The sequence below is a fragment of the Aethalodelphis obliquidens genome, unplaced genomic scaffold (assembly GCF_003676395.1).
Source record: "Aethalodelphis obliquidens isolate GAN/ISIS:26980383/991018 unplaced genomic scaffold, ASM367639v1 scaffold53, whole genome shotgun sequence".
NCBI classification, from domain to species: Eukaryota; Metazoa; Chordata; class Mammalia; order Artiodactyla; family Delphinidae; genus Aethalodelphis; species Aethalodelphis obliquidens.
This window is the reverse complement of record NW_020837997.1, coordinates 2,206,724-2,224,624: the sequence shown is the minus strand read 5'-3', so window position 1 is coordinate 2,224,624 and position 17,901 is coordinate 2,206,724. Positions and strand designations below refer to the sequence as shown.

Here is a 17,901-nt window from a genome sequence, read left to right as displayed (position 1 = left end):
CCTGCATTCAAATCTTGGCTCAGTCCATCTCAGCCTCCATTTACTCACCTAGAAATAAGTGTAATAATAATCACCCTAGGGGCCTCCCTGGCCGTCCAGTGGTTAAGATGACGTGCTTCCACTGCAGCGGGCAAGGGTGCGATCTCTCATCAGGGAACTAAGATCCCGCAAGCAGTGCGGTGCGTCCAGAATCGTCATCATCCTCCTCCTTAACTCTCTGGACCCATGGGCGCAGGTCTCTGATTCTTGGTTGGTCTCTCCCATTCAGAGCATCCCAATATCATCCTTCTAATCAGCCCCCACACCCGATCTATTCGTCATGGGATCTGACCATGTGCCTCTCCCGCTCACATACCCTCCATGGCTCCTCATTACCCTGGGAACAAAGCCCAGTTCCTCAGCTCTCTTGTGCCCTCCCTCCTCACACACAGTGCCGCCTTTGCCTCCAGCTGTCCTGGACCTTTGACTCTTTGACTACTCAGTGACTTTTGTGTTGTGCCCTCAGACTAGAATGCCTTTTTCTTGCCTGCAAATTCTTCTTCCCCCAAGGCCCAGCCCTAGAGATCTCTCCTCTAGGCAGCCCCCCTAGATGCTCCAGGCATAGTTCTTGCTCCCTCTGGGTACCTCTTGGGCCCCATCCTTCCCTCTTCCCAGCCCTGACCCTGTAGCTCTGACTTCTCCAGGCTGGTGTCCTCCCCATCTCCACCCCCGCCCCGCGGGGAGTCAGGTAGGGGTTGAGTACCAGTCAGGGAGTAATTGGCAGACCCTGTGGTCCAGCCGCTGGGTGAGGTTCTGACTCTTTGGGGATTTCCTGTGACCTCTATAAATAACCCCCATGGCTGCTTCCCACAAACCGCCTCTCCCTTCTTGGAAAAAAGGGACCGTAGCCAAGGACCTCAGTCCAGCTGTGTGCCAGGGCCCAGGCATCCTTCCCCAAAAGCATCTCCCCCACCCAGACCCCACTCACCCCTCCTGGGAGCCCTCCAGGCCCTGCCCACACAGAGGACATCTGGGCACCCACCTCTTCTAGACCCAGATTTTTGCTTCTTCTTGTCTTTCTGCAAAATGGACATAATAGTAATATCCATGCACTAAACTCATGGAGTGACCCTTTCCCTCCAGAAGCCTTTCATGGTGGGGGTTGGGGGGCAGCAGCTGTCGAACAAGCAGACAAATCAACAGACTGTGACATATTGCAATGAAGTCATGAAGAAACGGGGTCGGAGGTCCCTTTAGTTGGGTGGTAGGCCCTGGACACCTCCCAGCCTCTGCTCACGTGTCCCCTGAAACCGAGTTTGTATCTTCAACTACTGGAGGTGATTTTTTTCTGATTCTGGAAAAGATCCTGACCCTATTTGAGACTCCATGTCCACCTCTGGCAAAAGGGGAGTTAACCGTTCATATGCCACCAGGTGGGTGTGGAAGCCTAAGGTCCCGGAGCTTCCCTGGAGGACTGCCAGGCACCTTCTTTGTTAGAGCAAAGCGCCCTCTGCTGGTTCATCACCACCACGTCAGGTCACCCATAAGCCTTGGAATCAAAGGCCTCGCTATCAGGATCTTCCTCTCCTCCTGGATCTCTTCTCCCTCCTCTCTAGCCCTCATCACTCTACTTCCAGCCACACTAGCCACCTTGCTGTCCCTCGAACACACCGTGATGCTCCCACCTCAGGGCCTTTGCACGTGCCGTGCCCTCCGCCTGGGATGCTCCTGCTAGCCTCTCCCATCTGGTTTCCTTCTTCTCACCTTTCAGACGTCGGTGCAGACGCCACCTCTGCAGGGCAGCCTGCCCTTATGTCCACCCCTGACCAGGTCAGGCTTCCTCATTGTAAGTTTGCCCAGCAGCCATCAGGCCTCACCGAAAGGAACTGTGTCTCTTCTTTAACAAGGGCAGGATTTATGTCTGCTTATTCCCCTCAATGATCCCAGCCCCCTACACACGGCCTGTTGCCCAGAAGGCCTGCAGTGAACTCAAATTGAACTTGAACAGACCTATGTGCAAATCCCAAAGCTGGGGACCTCCAGCAACTAACTACTTCTCTGAACCTGTTTCCTCACCTATAAAACTGTAACAAAATACCCACTGCATTGTGCTGTTATGAAGATCCCATCAAAAGATGTGTACGGTTCTAACACATAGTAGGTGCTGGATAAATATTCACTGAATGAATGACTAAGCATGAAAAGCAAGTAGATAAAAGAAGATAAAAGAAGCAAAGTTTCGGGACTTCCCAGGCAGTCCGGTGGTTAAGACTCCGTGCTTCCAATGCAGGGGGCGCGGGTTCGATCCCTGGTCGGGGAACTAAGACCCCACATGCCATGTGGTACGGCCAAAAAGAAAATAAATACATACATAAATAAATAAATAAAAATTAAGGGCTTCCCTGGTGGCGCAGTGGTTAAGAATCCGCCTGCCAATGCAGGGGACACGGGTTCAAGCCCCACTCTGGGAAGAACCCACATGCCGCGGAGCAACTAAGCCCATGCGCCACAACTACTGAGCCTGTGCTCTAGAGCCTGCGCACCACAACTACTGAAGCCCGCGCGCCTAGAGCCCATGCTCCACAACAAGAGAAGCCACCACGATGAGAAGCCCGTGCACCACAACGAAGAGTAGCCCCTGCTTGCCGCAACTAGAGAAAGCCTGCATGCAGCAACGAAGACCCAATGTAGCCAAAAATATAAATAAATAAACTTATAAAAGAATAAAATAAAAATTAAAAAAAAGAAGCAAAGTTGCAAGATTAATACTACAAAAAGGAATGACAGCTTGCAGAGCAATAAACACCAATTTGTGTACAAAATACAAGATACAGCATACTTTATAGGTGCAGTCCCAAGTATGCAAACATGAAGAGAAAGTTCTGGAACTATACAAGTTAAGCTGTGACCCCAGGGAGGGGGCGTTTAAATGTTTCCGGATCACCTGAGTTTTTTATATTCCTTTGGTATTTGCAAAATAAGTTAAAAACTATGAAACAAAGACCCCTGAGACCCTCTGACCTCCATCCCAACCCTCCACTCCTAGTCCCCCAGCATCAAGTGCCAAAAGAGACCTCCATTCAGCCCCACTCCTGGGCCTGAACCCCCAGCAAGTCCCTGCTAGGGAATCTGGACAGCTGTGGCTTGGTCACAACCAGCCACAGAGGCTTCACCGTTTGGGGTCAAGTTCTTCCCCTAGGGGCTGAGACTCCCACTTGGCCTAAGCTGTTCCCAGATGCCTCAAGGCTTCTGGGTGTCCACCCAGCCTGGGTCTGAGCTTTGGCCGCCCCCTCACTTGCCCACGCAGAAGTCTTGGAAGATGATATCCAGGATCTCCTCGGTGCCCCCTCCGCCGGTGATGCGGGTCAGGTGCCCTCGGGCGACCCGAAGTGCTTCGGCCGCCAGGGCTAAGTCTTTCGCCTGCTTGTAGTGGCCAAGGGCATCCAGGCAGCCCTGGAGGTGATGCTGGTGCCTCGCCCGTGTCAGAAGTGGTGGGCCTGTGGATGGGTCCCCACACCTGGAAGGGACAAAGGATGGGGTCTCTCTCAACATTCAAAGGGGTGAGAGATAATCATACCCATTTTTTAGATACAAAAACTGAGCTGGCAGGGTAGGTTCGTGCCCAAAGCCAGTGGCTCAGACCCTGAACTTGGACAGAGGGAGGCTGCCCAGCGGGCAAGGGGGGCTCACAATGCAGCCAGCTCCTTCCTCAGCGCTTCCAGGAGGCCATCCAGCCCCTCGCCAGTCAGGCAGGACAGCAACAGGTAAGGGGGCAGGTCAGCACTGGGATCTGGGCCCCCAGCTGGCAGCAGGTCCGACTTATTCAGCACCAGCAGGAGGCGCTGGCTGCACCCATTTGGGCTCCCGGCTCCCGCAGGGATGACAACGGTGTCCAGGAAGTTGCAGCTGGACGGAGAGGCCAGGTCAGAAGCATCCAGCACGGCCAGGATGAGGTCAGCCTGCTCCAGCCTGGGGAAGCGGGAAAACGGAGCGTGGACCTCAGAGTTGAGCAATTAGGAGCACTGGGCAGGGGCAGAGGCCGAACCTAAAAAGCTGCCCTCCCCAGATAGCTGGGTCCCCACTTAATGGGGCTTAGTAGCCTTTCCTCATTAAGGAAGAATGAAAAATAAATGCAACCGGTTGAAACAGCAGAGGAAGGGCCCCGTTTCCCCCTCCCACCGCCCTGCCTGCCCACCTTTTTTGGGCGCGCCGCACGCCCTCCTGCTCCACAGGCCCCACGCCCTCCCGCAACCCCGCCGTGTCGCTCAGCAGCGCCGGGAACCCGGCCAGGTCCACGGGGGTCTCCAGCACATCTCGGGTGGTCCCAGGCTCCGGGGATACGATGGACACAGGCTTCCGGCCTGGGGGTGGGGTCAGAGAAAGGGGGAGGAATGGAGATGAGGGAGCCCCTCCCCCAAGACTCCACCCCCACCCACCCCCACCCCCGGGCTGGACCTTTTCCACTGCCTTGGCCTCTCCCGTTGCAGAGCACAGGCTCCGGACGCGCAGGCTCAGCGGCCATGGCTCACGGGCCCAGCCGCTCCGCGGCATGTGGCATCCTCCCGGACCGGGGCACGAACCCGCGTCCCCTGCATCGGCCACTCTCAACCACTGCGCCACCAGGGAAGCCCCGGGCTGGACCTTTTCTTCGACCTCCCTGGCCCCTTCCCCATCCCTGAAAGCTCGGTAGCCACCCACCCCCACCCCGCCCGCTCCTAGCCCCCTGCCCTGGGCCCCGCCCCCTGACCACGCACTGAGCAGGTTCACTAGGCTGCTCTTGCCGGCGTTGGGAGGTCCCGCAACCACTACATGAGCCCCTGAGCGGAGCCTCTGTCCGCGCCTGGCATCTCGAAGATGTGCGCCCAGTGCCACCTCCAGCTCCCGCACTTCACTGTCAGCTGTGGATGGAGGAAAGGAGAGGGAGTAAGGAGGCCTTGGGGGGCTGAGATGCCAAATGTCCCCACCTCCCACGCCCCCGGGCAGGCAGACCCACCTCGATCCAGGACGCCCTCTTCCAGGTTGTCATCCTCACCAAAATCGATATAGGCCTCCACGTGGGCCAGAGCCTGAGGGAGGGAGGGGTGGATAGTGTGATCACACAGAAACCTACCCCTCAATATGCCCAGGTCCAGCCCGACATAAGGGGTCAGACTGGAGGCTTATAGACAGGAAGCGCTAATATAGGAGATGGTTAGGTAGGGTCTCTGAGGCAAGGTATGAGCGAATGTTGTACTTGCCTTAGTGAGGGTCTCGGCCCAGCCGCGGCAGAGATGGCTCAGCTCCCCATCTAGCTGCCTCAGGGCCTGCCGCCGCTGTGCCTCTGTTTCTGCATGGATCAGATCCGCCAGCCCCTCCACCTCGGTCAGGCTCAGCTTCCCGTGAGCGAACGCCCTCCTGGTGAACTCGCCTGCCTCCGCAGGTCGCAGCCCTGGCACACTGCCTACGGGAAGGTCCAGGGTCCTGAGCCCCCCTGGCCCCTACCTAGGCCCACCGACATAGCCATACCTCAAACCCAAGGCTGCAGACTCACCCAGGGCCTGCAAGACACCACTCACCACAGCCGGGCCTCCATGCACGTGGAACTCCGCGCAATCCTCACCCGTGAAACTCTGGGGACCTAGTATGTTGAGGAGATAGGTGTCAGGAGGATACAGCCTGGGCAACGCCTGGAAGGAGGAAGCTGGGTCATCGGAGCTACATGCAGTTCTGGATCTGGAGCCCCTCACCCGGGAACCAAAGCACCAGCGCGCGGTCCAAAGGCTCCCCAGAGCGGGGGTCGCTGAGCAGGCGTAGGCAGGCTTTGCGGGCCGGGGGTAAGTCCCGGGGGGCCGTGAGGCTCCGGAGGGCCTGGCCGCTGGCGGGGCCGCTGGTTCGGATCACCGCGATGCCGCAGCGGCCTTGGCCGGAGCTCAGCGCGAAGACAGTGGCTCCGGAACCGGGGGCCGGGGCGCCACTGCCCTGGCGCGTGCACGGTCTGGGACTGGAGAGGAGGAGAGTCAGTCAGTGCATCTGAGAAGTTCTGCCGTCAGAGTGGCAGGTGGATAGTGGGCTCGATGGTCGGGAGCTGACCCAAGTGGAAGTTCTGCGGCTAGGGGATGGACAGACTGGAGGGTCTGAGGCCGGAAGATGACTGGATTGAGATCTCTGAGAGCAGAAGTTGACCCAGATGTGGGCTCTGCGGCAGGGGGATGGACAGATTGGGGCTTGGAAGAAGGGGAAAGGTGGTTCTGCCGCAGGGAACTGCGCCCCCAGATCCCAGGGAGAGGGTTTGGGGCCCAAGTAGCGCCCTACGCTGTCACACCCCTTCCCCAGGTCGCCCCACCTGCGAGGCCCACGTGCCGCCCGGGCTACCAGGGTCCACAGCCCCCGCCACATGGATTCGCAACCAGCGACACGGCTGCTCACCCAGCCCGGGAGTCTGCAAGTCCAGGCAGGAAGCCCCGCCCACTCCGCGGCACGACTGGTAAAGCGCTCAACGATTCTCGATTACCATTGGGCCCCTTAGAAGACGTACCGCCCACCCACTGAAGATCTTCGCTTCTACTGGCTGATGCCAGGGAAAGAGGCAAGGGGCTTGCCCGCCGGGGTGCAGTGAAAGGGTGTTCCACCGGCAACATTAGACAGAATTTTTAGGATCCTAGAGCGGCCGGGATCCTAGACACCGGAAGTGAGAGGTGGAAGTAAGGACAGGGCTTGGCATAGAGCAGTGGGAATTATAGAGGCGAGTGTTTGAGTCGAAGCAAGAGCGTCTCAGTGGCGGGAGTGATGAGTTCCGGGGGACCTACGCATTGGCTCTGGGAAAATCTTGTCAAAATTTCTGGGAAGACTTCTACTTGTTTTCTCGTAACTCTACAGTTTCTCGCCCCTCCCCATCTTTCCCTCCCGCCGTACCCTCGGCCTCGGATACCCTTCTTCATTTGACAAACTCTGCCTCAGTGCCTAGCTCCAAGGTCCCCCTCCGCCAGGAAACCTCCCAAGGACCCCCAGCACAGTCTTCTTTCCCTTCTGGACTACTCTGGCCCAGGTCTGCTCCTGCAGAGTTGAGTGTCCGGTCTGTCTCTGGCTCCCCGGAAGCCAGAAAGGGGAGTCTCAAAGATTACTTTCAGGTTAACCCAGGACAGCGCCGGCTCGCGAAATAAAGCGCAGATGGTGGAATTCCAGGCACCAGATGGGCGGGGTCTCCGGGGGTGTTTTCTCGCGGCTAATTTTCTGGTTCTTGGACGGAGAGAGCGGGCAGCCCGCCTGTACTTCGGGAAGACGGGAAGAGGACACAGTTCTAATGACCTCACGCCTCGCCCTGCTCAGTTTTTTCATTTGTAAAAGACGGGCGAATGATGACATTCGCAGTCTCCGAGTTGTTCCATCTGTCAAAAGTATACATCAAACGCCTACCGTGTGACCACTAAGAATCAGTCTGGGTCCCTGCCCTCGCTGGCCTGTCAGTCTAACGGAGGAGGCTACACAGGATGGTCAGGGGGTCTGGGTGACAGGCAAAATACAGGGCACCCAGTTAAATGTAGATTTTAGATAAACAAGGAGTAACGTTTTAGTATAACTATGTCCCAGGCAATATTTGGGATATACTAAAAATTTATTCATTTATCTGAAATTCACATTTAACTAGGAGGACTGTATTTTTATTTGCTAAACTTGGTAACTCTATCGGGTCCTCCCTGAGGACGTTACATCCTGAAGGGTGCAGGGGTTAACGGGACAAAGAGGGCGTGAAGAGTGACCTAGGTAGCTAAACAGCATGTGCTAAGGTCATAAGGCAGGACCTGCATCTCAGATTCCAAACCGATGGCGAAACTAAGGCTCCGAAGCGGAGAATCCAGGCCCGGGGCGGGCGGGGACCGGGAAGAGAACGCACGTTCGGTGCGGGCGGGAACGAGCACCAGAGAGCGAGGTGGGCGGGCAAGAACGAAACCCAGAAAACAACACGGGCGGAGTCGAGAACCAGAGAAAGACGTGTCCGGGGCCGGGAAGGAGAATCGAGGTTCGGCGCGGGCGGGGACGAGAAGCAGCGCTCGGGCACGCGGGGACGGCGGCCGGCGCGGGCGGGCGCGGCCTTTGTCTCCTCCTCTGGCGCGCTCCGTGGCTGCACCCGCCCCATGAGCCCGCGGTCCCCCAGCGCCTGAGCCGCCCGCAGCCCCTGACCTGCCCTGCCCTCGCAATGGCCGAAACTGCCTCCGGCACCGGGGGCACATCCCTGGAGGGTGAGCGTGGCAAGAGGCCCCCGCCGGACGGCGAGCCTGCAGCCCCGGCGTCCGGAGTTCTGGGTATGTGTGCAGCGCCTGGATCTGACAGGGTGGCAGGTGCCTGGGGTGTTCGCGGCGGCTGTACGGGGAGGAGATTGGAGTCAGCGGTCCCGGTCTGGAGTCCAGTCGAGGGGCCCGCTCCTCCGGCACAGCGGCTGCGGCCGGGCGGGCGCGGCTGGGACGGTGCAGCGGGTGGGGGCTCCCAGCGCAGGGACACCGACACGCCCCTCCTAGAACCCCAGCCCGGGGCTGAGCCCAGTCACCCCTTGGGCTACCGGATCGCTGCCGAGCAGTGATGCGCTTGAGAGAGCCTCTCCACAGAGGCTACAGAATCGTACAGTCCTGGGTTCGAATCCCTGCTCGACTGTGTGACCTTGGGCGCGTGACTTAAATGCTCTGGGCCTCAGTTTCCTCGCCTGTGAAATGGGGGTAAGAACCGCGCCCAGCTATGAGGACGCACTGACATAATGTGGTGAGGCGCTCAGATTTGCTAGTGAGCGCCCCATCGATTGTGGTTTTGGAGGCGGAGCTGGGCCTCGAGAATGAGTAAGATTTGTAACGGAGGACCTGGGGGAAGGGCATTCCTGGAGAAGGGCCTGGCTGGTGCAAGGACGTGGAGGGAAGGAAACAACCCAAGGCCAGAGCTCGCAGGGCCTTGAATGCCAAGCTGAGAGCCGAGGAGCCCTGGCAAGTGTGTGATCGGGGGCAAGGGCTGGAGGGACCAAGACTGGAGGCCAGGGTTCTGATCCGGGAATGGTCTGACCCCAGCCTGCCCTGCCTGCTCCCCAGATAAGCTTTTTGGGAAGCGGCTCCTGCAGGTGGGTCGGTACCTGGTGTCCCACAAGGCATGGATGAAGACGGTGCCCACAGAGAACTGCGACGTGTTGATGACCTTCCCAGGTACCTGTGTCCATCCCCCCAGGGTCCAGAGTGAGCTCCCTTGAGCTGGGCTCCCCTGAGTAGGAGTCTGCAGGAGGCCTTAGACCACCCGTGGCAAGAGCTATCGGTCCCTGTGCCCCTTGGCAGACACGACCGATGACCACACGCTGCTATGGCTGCTGAACCACATCCGCGTGGGCATCCCCGAGCTCATCGTGCAAGTCCGCCACCATCGCCACACGCGTGCCTACGCCTTCTTCGTCACCGCCACGTATGAGAGGCGAGTCCCTGTCCCTGGCCTCTCGCTGACCCTGCTACTCAGGTCCCCGCCCTTCCAAGCACCAACTGCGAGGTCCAGCCACCCCGCATTTGTCCCTGACGGCCACCAGGTACACCATCCCTAGTTCCAGGATGGTGAGCCAGGGTCTCCCCTTGATCCCACCTCCCCTGCCCTTCCTGCAGCCTACTCAGAGGGGCCGACGAGCTGGGTCTGCGCAAAGCAGTGAAGACTGAGTTTGGCGGGGGCACCCGCGGCTTCTCCTGCGAGGAGGACTTCATCTACGAGAATGTGGAGAGTGAGCTGCGCTTCTTCACCTCCCAGGTGCGGCCGGCTCTGGCCCCCAGCGCACATTCCTAGCCCGTGGGCGGCTGCTCCCTGTGCTCACGCCCTGTCCCCTGCAGGAGCGCCAGAGCATCATCCGCTTCTGGCTGCAGAACCTCCGTGCCAAGCAGGGAGAGGCACTGCACAATGTGCGCTTTCTGGAGGACCAGCCAATCAGTGAGTGAGGCGGTCCCAACCTTCCAATCATATGTGGGGAGTTGGCTGGGGCTCTTAGAGGACAGCTATCAAAGTAGGAGGGTTAGGAAGGTGAGGCCTAGATGCAACCAATCAGGGACTACTGAAGAGTTGGGCGGGGCCTGGAGATCAATCAATGAGCTGAAGGGGTGTGGCCTCAGCAAAGGGGTGGGGCTTGTCCCCTCGGAGGCAGGTCCGGGAGAAATCCTTCTCTCTGGGTCTGGAATAAGGTAGGGGCAGGACCATGGACAGCACTCCGCGTACTGTGTGGTGCAGCCCTGGGCCTCAGTTTCCCCTCCAGGAAACGAGCCGCTGCAAATTCACCTTCTAATGCCAGCTTTGCACCATTCCTCAGACATCTGGAGCAATGAGCTGAGGCCAAATAGCTCTATTTAAAAAAGTGGTTCAGGGCTTCCCTGGTGGCGCAGTGGTTGAGAGTCCGCCTGCCGATGCAGGGCACACGGGTTCGTGCCCCGGTCCGGGAAGATCCCACATGCCGCGGAGCGGCTAGGCCCGTGAGCCATGGCCTCTGAGCCTGCGCGTCCGGAGCCTGTGCTCCGCAATGGGAGAGGCCACAACAGTGAGAGGCCCACGTACCGCAAAAAAAAAAAAAAAAAAAAAAGTGGTTCAGGGAAATTCCCTGGTGGTCCAGTGGTTAGGACTCCACACTTCCACTGCAGGGAGCCCGGGTTCGATCCCTGGTCGGGGAACTAAGATCCCGCAAGCCGTGCGGTGTGGCCAAAAAAAAAAAAAAAAAGTGATTCCCCACTGGGATCCCACCTTCTCAGGTTTCCTGCACCCTTCCCCTCCTGCCCCTGCACCTCCCAAATTTTGAGGAAGAACCGGATATTCCTTCCACTAAGAACTCCTCTCCTGGGAAGAGCCTCTGCGAGTTTAAGAGCAGGCAAAAAGCTATGACTTGGGTTTCAGCCGAGGGGGGCTGGCCAGGCCCAGCACAGGCAGAAGGGTTCTTGTCCCCCAACAGTCCCTGAACTGGCGGCCCGCGGGATCATCCAGCAGGTGTTCCCAGTCCACGAGCAGCGCATCCTGAACCGCCTCATGAAGTCATGGGTGCAGGCTGTGTGTGAAAACCAGCCTCTAGGTGTGGTCCGGCCAGGGGGTGGGGGTGGGGTCCCAGGAGACAGTCAGGGCTGACTGGGACACCCCTGTCCCTGGCAGATGAGATCTGCGACTACTTTGGCGTGAAGATTGCCATGTACTTCGCCTGGCTGGGTTTCTACACATCGGCGATGGTGTACCCGGCGGTCTTCGGCTCTGTCCTGTACACATTCACAGAGGCTGATCAGGTGCCGGGTGTGGACTACACAGGGGCTGGGACACCCAAGACACCTTCCTCCCTGGACTGGGCCAGCCAACATTTCAGCCCTCCTCTGCCACCCCCAGACGAGCCGGGATGTATCCTGCGTGGTCTTTGCCCTCTTCAACGTAGTCTGGTCAACGCTCTTCTTGGAGGAGTGGAAACGGAGGGGAGCAGAGCTGGCCTACAAGTGGGGGACGCTGGACTCACCCGGGGAAGCTGTGGAGGAGCCACGGCCCCAGTTCAGGGTCAGTCAGGGGGGATCTGAGTTCAGGGACTTTGAGAATGGGGTTAAAAAAAAGAGAAAACACACTGGGCGAGGAGCATTGCAAGAACAAAGGGAGGGGTGAAGTAGGGCTGCAGCGTCCGAGATGGTGTGCCAAGTGGGGGACTCTCCATGCCCAAAGGGAGAGGGGTGGGAAATTGGCTTTGAGGGGCTGGGAAGGGTGCATTAGGCGGGGGCACCGCAGTAGCAGAGCATGACAAAGAGACACTGAGGTCGAAGGGTCGGGAAGGGTGCAGGGCAGAGGCAGCCCCTCTGATCTCACGCGGGGCCGGGCCCCCACCCTCTGCCAGGGCGTGCGGCGCATCAGCCCCGTGACTCGGGCCGAGGAGTTCTACTACCCGCCCTGGAAGCGGCTGCTTTTCCAGCTGCTTGTGAGTCTCCCCTTGTGCCTCACCTGCCTGGCCTGTGTGTTCCTGCTCATGCTCGGCTGCTTCCAGCTGCAGGTGACCTCCAGCCCCTAGCCCTGGCCTTGGCCCCGACCTGGCGGCCACCTGTCCGGGTGTGCCGTGAGCGGAGCCCAGCTGCCGGGGTGACCTGTGAACGCCCTGCCCCTGCAGGAGCTGGTGCTGAGTGTGAAGGGGCTGCCCCGTCTCGCCCGCTTCCTGCCCAAAGTCATGCTGGCCCTGCTGGTCAGTGCAAGCGCCGAGGGCTACAAGAAGCTGGCCGTCTGGCTCAACGACATGGGTATGCCCTGCGAGGGGAGGTCCCACTGCCCACCCCCCAGGAGGAAGGGCCCCGCCGCCCTGCGGGGTGTGCCTGCCACCCATTACGGTCTGGGCCACCCCCTCACTCGCCTCCTTGGCCCCCAGAGAACTACCGGCTGGAGAGCGCCTACGAGAAGCACCTCATCATCAAGGTTGTCCTGGTGAGTGGTGGCCAGCAGGCAGGCAGGGGTTCTGCAGGGGATACACGGGAGCTCCTGGGGACAGAGGTGGCAGGGTGACCGCCCACCTGCCTGCTTCCCACAGTTCCAATTCGTCAACTCATACCTGAGCCTCTTCTACATTGGCTTCTACCTCAAGGACATGGAGCGCCTGAAAGAGGTAAGACCCCGGCCTGAAGCAGTGCCCCCCATGGCAGCCAGTGGGGGGGCCAGACCTGGCCCAACGGGTCCATGGGCTCTCCAGCCCCTCCCCCCCTCCTCCATCCTTCTCTCCTCTCTGTCCGTCTGTGTGTCCTCTCTCTACCTGTCGCCCCTCCATCTGTATGTCCACCTGTCCGTCGGTCCCTCCACAGCTCCTGATCGTCCTGTCCCTGTCCCAGAGCCTCGAGCGGCAGCTTTGGGCGGTGCTGGTCCCGCTCGCGGCCCTGCGGTTCTGCCTTCTCTTCCTCTCCCTCCGGGGCCTCCTGCTCATGGCCCGGGCCAAAGTACTGGCAGGTGGCGAGCCCTTGGGGCCTCGCCGGGGTGGGCAATGTGGCTATGCTGGGGGCCTCACACCAAGCCGAGGGTGCATGCTCTGAGGGGATGGGCTTCCGCTGACGGGGTGCAGGTGGCAGAAGCCCCCGGAGGCCCTGGCCACCAGCTGAGTGAGCTCCTGGGCGGCGCTGCAAGCAGGGAAGCCATGGCCTGCCCAGGAGATTGGCTAGGAGCGCTGTGACCTGCCCAGCTGCGGTTTGGGGTTGCCTCCGTGTCCAGGGACATCCAAATTGGGTTCAGGGTGTGTCTGGAAGCGTGTTTCGGGAGGGCGGGTGCCCAGTCCCCGCAGCCTGTCCCGGTGCCCAGAGCCCCGCCCGCCCCCCACGTGGCCTCTCTCCACCCCCTTCCTGCCCCCAGATGCTGGCCACGCTGCTGATCACCCGCCAGTTCCTCCAGAATGTTCGAGAGGTCTTGCAGCCGCACCTGTACCGGCGGCTGGGCCGTGGCGAGATTGGCCTGCGGGCTGCCTGGGAGCTGGCCCGTGCCCTGCTTGGCCTACTGAGCCTCCGGCGCCCTGCACGCCACCTCGAAGCCCAGGCTGAAGAGGGTGTCGGTGGCAACAGCGGTGGGGGGGGCCGCAGGTGTCTCAGTGGGGCCTGCGGGGCACCTGAGGAGGAGGAGGAGGCCACCATGGAGCGTCGGCCAGCGGGGGAAGGTGGGGAGGTGGGGGACGGGCCTCGGGGGGGCAGGGAGGAGGAGGAGGACGAGGAGGAGGAGGAGGACGAAGAGGAGGAGGACGAGGAGGAGGAAGGCGAGGAGGGCGGCCTCCTGGACTGCGGGCTTCGGCTGAAGAAGGTCAGCTTTGCTGAGCGGGGGGCTGGGCGGCGGCGGCTGGGCCCAAGCCCGGAGGCCCTCCTGGAGGAGGGGAGCCCCACCATGGTGGAGAAGGGGCTGGAAGCTGGCGTGTTCACGCTGGCCGAGGAGGACGATGAGGCCGAGGGGGCTCCCAGCAGCCCTGAACGGGAGCCCCCGGCTGTCCTGCTCCGCCGGGCCAGAGGTGAGGGCCGCGACCAGGGCCCCGATGGGGGCCCAGACCCAGAGCCGGGCTTGGGTGACTCAGCCCGGAAGCAGCGGCGGCAGAACCGGTCATCTTGGATCGACCCACCCGAGGAGGAACACTCGGCCCAGCTCACCCAGGCTGAGCTCGAGAGCTGTATGAAGAAATACGAGGTGAGGAGGGCGCCTGAGGGCAGGGGCCGGGCCCTCCGAGGGGCGCAGCGCAGTGAGGTGGAGGGCCTGGGGGTGATGGGAGGGAATAACGGGACCCTTCATGTGGTCAGGAACCTGCCCGAGGGGGAGCTCTGGGTCCATGCAGAATAATCTGGGGGGTGGGCTTGAGGAGAGGAAGGTGGTCCGAGGGAGGAGGTGTCCTGGGCGGAGGGAGAGCCCTAGGCCCCACCCAGCTGCCCGCCCACAGGACACATTCCAGGACTACCAGGAGATGTTTGTGCAGTTTGGCTATGTCGTGCTCTTCTCGTCTGCCTTCCCCCTGGCTGCCCTCTGCGCCCTCATCAACAACCTCATCGAGATCCGCAGTGACGCCCTCAAGCTGTGCACGGGGCTGCAGCGGCCCTTTGGGCAGCGGGTGGAGAGCATTGGCCAGTGGCAGGTGGGGGGAGGGCTGAGGGCCCCAAGCCGGGGTGCACCAAGGAGGAGCGGGTGCTGGGGAGGGTGGCTGGGCACCCCCTGAGCCCGCCTGTCCCCCTGCAGAAGGTGATGGAGGTCATGGGCGTCCTGGCAATCGTAGTCAACTGCTATCTAATTGGCCAGTGTGGGCAGCTGCAGCGCCTCTTCCCCTGGCTCAGCCCCGAGGCGGCCATCGTGTCCGTGGTGGTGCTTGAGGTGGGGCTGGCGGCCGGGTTGGGGGAGCCAGGCGGCGGGTGGGTGTCCCCGTGCCTGCAGCCTCCTCCTCTGTCACCTCAGCACTTCGCTCTGCTTCTCAAGTACCTCATCCACGTGGCCATCCCCGACATCCCGGGCTGGGTGGCTGAGGAGATGGCCAAGCTGGAGTACCAGCGCCGGGAGGCCTTCAAGGTATGTGGGCTGGGGTGAGTGCGCTTTATGTCTCTGCTCCGTGGGGCTTCTCCACCTAGCCTGGCTGGCCGTCCAGTCCTTAGCAGGAGGGTGGGTGTTCAGAGCCTGGTGTAATAATTAGCGTTCCGAAAGGGCCTGGTCCCCTCTGGGATCCTGGTGGCATCCAGCACCAGGTTGGCACTCACGAACTGTCATCCACCGGCTTGCCCAGCATTGCCCTGTTGGGGGCCAGAGACACAGCTGACGCTTCCTAGAAGCCCAAGCCTCTGCCGCATTCCTCAGAAAGCTGCAGAGAAGGCCAGGGAGCTCACTGGCGCCAACCGATGGAGCGCTCCACGATGATGGAAACGTTCTATATCCGTGCTGCCTATGTAGCCCCTCACTACAGATGACCAACGAGCACTTGAAACGGGGCTGGTGCCACTGAGAAACAGACTTTTTCTTTGCAGTTATTTAAATTGACAAAGCCGTGTGTGGCTACCGGCCACTGGATGGGGCAGTCACAGCTCTGTCTCTCACCAGTTCTCCAGAAAGCAGGGAACCACTGAGGCCCAATATTTGTTCACACTCTCCCAATTCCTAAGACGGTGTCTGGCAGGGGATCAGGGACAGAGGCGGTGGCCAGTAAATGTTCGTTCTCTTCTCAGGCCTCAGAAAGCACCGGCATGGGTCCAGGGATGCAGTTGGTGCCCCATAAGTGTTTAGATCTCTCCCCACTTCTGCAGAGAGCCCCAGGGTGGGTCCAGGGATGCAGCTGTACCCAAGAAGCGTTCGGATCTCTCCCAACTTCCGCAGGAGAGCGCCGGCATGGGCCCGGGCCTGGTTTGGTGCCTGCTCGCCCGCCTGCTCTTCCCAGTGTCCCCATAATGGCCCCGTTCTGCCCACAGAGACATGAGCGCCAGGCCCAGCACCGCTACCAGCAGCAGCAGCGGCGGAGGCGAGAGGAGGAGGAACGCCAGCGCCACGCAGAACATCATGCCCGCAGGGAGCGCGACGCCAGTGGCCGGGAGGAAGCTCGGGCTGAGGGCTCCGGGTTGGACCCTGCTGCCCCAGAGAAGGCCTCGGCCAAGGCCAAGGGCAGTGGGGCGGCAGGAGGCCATGGGCCGGAGCGGCCCAAGCGCCCGGGGTCCCTGCTGGCACCTAACAACGTCATGAAGCTGAAGCAGATCATCCCACTGCAGGGCAAGTTCCTGTCGTCCGGGGCTGCATCCTCGCTGGCCGGCGCGGGGGCCAACCTCACTGCCCGGCCGCCCCCTGCCCCGTCTCCCACAGGCAGTGACACCCGCCTGCCGGCCTTCCTCAGCTTCAAATTCCTCAAGTCACCCGATACCCGGCGGGACCCAGAGCGTAGCCACTCGCCGCCCAAGGCCTTCCACGCCAGCAAGCTCTTCCCCTTCGGCGGGGCCCGGGCTGAGGCCGGGTCCAACGGGGCGGGCGGGCAGGCCCGGCAGGACGGGACCCCCAGCGGTGGCAGTGGTGGTAGCCGAGCCCAGCGGAGTGGGCCGGCAGACGAGGCCGCAGCTGAGGAGCCGGACACACCCCGGCCCGAAGAGGAAGGCTCAGGTCACAAGCTTTAACTCGGGGGTGGGGACTCTGGGCCGGGCTTTGGGGATAGGGGTGGGGTGTCCAGGCCTGGGGAGAGGGGCTGAAGGGGACAGAGGAGGCCCAGTCTCCCGGTACCGGTTGGGGACCTGGGTATGTGGTACATGGAGCCTCTTGGTCAAAGCCTACCCAGTCTTTCCGGGACCCCGGAGAGCCTGGAGCCCTGTGCCTGACCCTCCTCACCCCTGGGGAGGGATGCCAAAGCCCCTCGTCCCAGTGCCCCTCGCACGGCCTGCCATGCTCCAGTGCCAGGAGAGATGAGGGAGGCCCCTTCACCACCTGGCCCTGCCTCTCCTGCCCCCATGAGACCCTACACCCAGCTCACTCTGGGGGCCCTGGACCCCCAGGCCTCTATGCAAGTCCCCATCCTGCAGCCCAGCTGTTCGAGGTGGCCTTTCTGGGAGGTGGAGCTCAGGCTGCCCACCCAGGGAGTTCAGGGCTGCAGCCACACGTGTGCCGAGCAGAGCCACAGGCCTCACTGCCGCCCCTCCCACCCCGTCCCAGCCCGGAGTCCAGCAGCCCATCCCAGGGAGCCCAAGAGGTGGCACCTGTAGCACCAGGGATATAGGTCAGAAGTCAGAGGGACTTCCTCAGACCGTCCTCTCTCCGTGACGGAGAGGGGCCCAGTGCCCAGAGGCGGGGGATGCACCCGAAGAAGCCCACCCCTTGTCACTGATCAGAAGCAATAAGGCCCTCCATGTGCCTGAAAGCCCGGAGGGAGCGCGGGCAGGGTCCCCAGCGGGGTCCAGCGGCGGGGCCGGCATCTCCCCGGAACGGCCCCTCTCGCCTCCGCAGGGACAGCGCCGGCCCCGGTGGGCGCCCCGGCCCTCCGCACCCGCCGCAGCCGGAGCCCTGCGCCGCCGCCGCCGCCGCCGCCAACACCGCTGCCCCGGCCCCCGACGCCACCCGCCGGCTGCTGGCAGTGGGACGGGCCGTGGGGCTGCGGGGGCGAGGGCGCCGCCCCCCGCCAGGCCCCTGCCGCCGCCGCCGCCGAGTGTCCGCCCTGCGCCCTCGCCGGGCCCCTGCCCGCTCCGGCAGCTGGCGTCCTGCCGGGGGACGCCAGCTTCTACAGCCTCCCGCCGCCGCCGCTGCCTCCCACCTCCGAGCCCCCGGAGCCCCCGGCACCGTCGCCCAGCCCCAGCTCCAGTCCCAGTCCCAGTCCCCAGGCCGTGTGCTGGCCCAGCGGCTGGCATTAGCTCCGCCCGCCCTGCCTTCCTGTTTTCATATGCAATATCAATCACGGACGGGGCGGCAGCCGCCACCCAGAAAACGCTGCTGTCGGTGTATCCCAGTATTGGCTGCCCCCTCCTGGGTCAGGGCCGGGGGCCTGGG

At 61.7% G+C, this 17,901-nt stretch overlaps 2 protein-coding genes across 6 annotated transcripts; one reads left to right on the top strand and one right to left on the bottom strand.

The window, feature by feature from the left end:
- Window positions 1-2,794: 2,794 nt before the first annotated feature.
- GTPBP3 (GTP binding protein 3, mitochondrial) lies at window positions 2,795-7,832 on the bottom strand. 2 transcript variants are annotated; one of them, XM_027084621.1, is made up of 9 exons: window positions 6,385-7,832; window positions 5,706-5,959; window positions 5,510-5,596; window positions 5,217-5,419; window positions 4,973-5,045; window positions 4,734-4,877; window positions 4,175-4,340; window positions 3,670-3,948; window positions 2,795-3,496 (listed from the first exon to the last, which is right to left on the bottom strand). In XM_027084621.1, exons 1-9 carry the CDS (start codon window positions 6,594-6,596, stop codon window positions 3,271-3,273), a joined length of 1,644 nt encoding a protein of 547 aa, XP_026940422.1. In that variant the 5' UTR covers window positions 6,597-7,832; the 3' UTR covers window positions 2,795-3,270. The 2 variants fall into 2 exon arrangements, with proteins under 2 accessions (XP_026940422.1, XP_026940424.1); XM_027084623.1 differs by having other exon boundaries at window positions 6,302-6,480.
- A 116-nt stretch (window positions 7,833-7,948) lies between these two features.
- ANO8 (anoctamin 8) lies at window positions 7,949-17,865 on the top strand. 4 transcript variants are annotated; one of them, XM_027084620.1, is made up of 18 exons: window positions 7,949-8,258; window positions 9,027-9,137; window positions 9,264-9,396; window positions 9,579-9,717; window positions 9,798-9,894; window positions 10,898-11,014; window positions 11,092-11,219; window positions 11,317-11,478; window positions 11,807-11,959; window positions 12,074-12,200; window positions 12,326-12,381; window positions 12,485-12,559; window positions 13,291-14,103; window positions 14,351-14,542; window positions 14,644-14,775; window positions 14,857-14,967; window positions 15,855-16,530; window positions 17,365-17,865. In XM_027084620.1, exons 1-18 carry the CDS (start codon window positions 8,153-8,155, stop codon window positions 17,763-17,765), a joined length of 3,729 nt encoding a protein of 1,242 aa, XP_026940421.1. In that variant the 5' UTR covers window positions 7,949-8,152; the 3' UTR covers window positions 17,766-17,865. The 4 variants fall into 4 exon arrangements, with proteins under 4 accessions (XP_026940421.1, XP_026940418.1, XP_026940419.1 ...); XM_027084619.1 differs by lacking the exon at window positions 7,949-8,258 and adding an exon at window positions 8,268-8,928 and having other exon boundaries at window positions 15,855-17,395; XM_027084617.1 differs by lacking the exon at window positions 10,898-11,014 and having other exon boundaries at window positions 15,855-17,395.
- The last annotated feature ends 36 nt before the right edge of the window (window positions 17,866-17,901 follow it).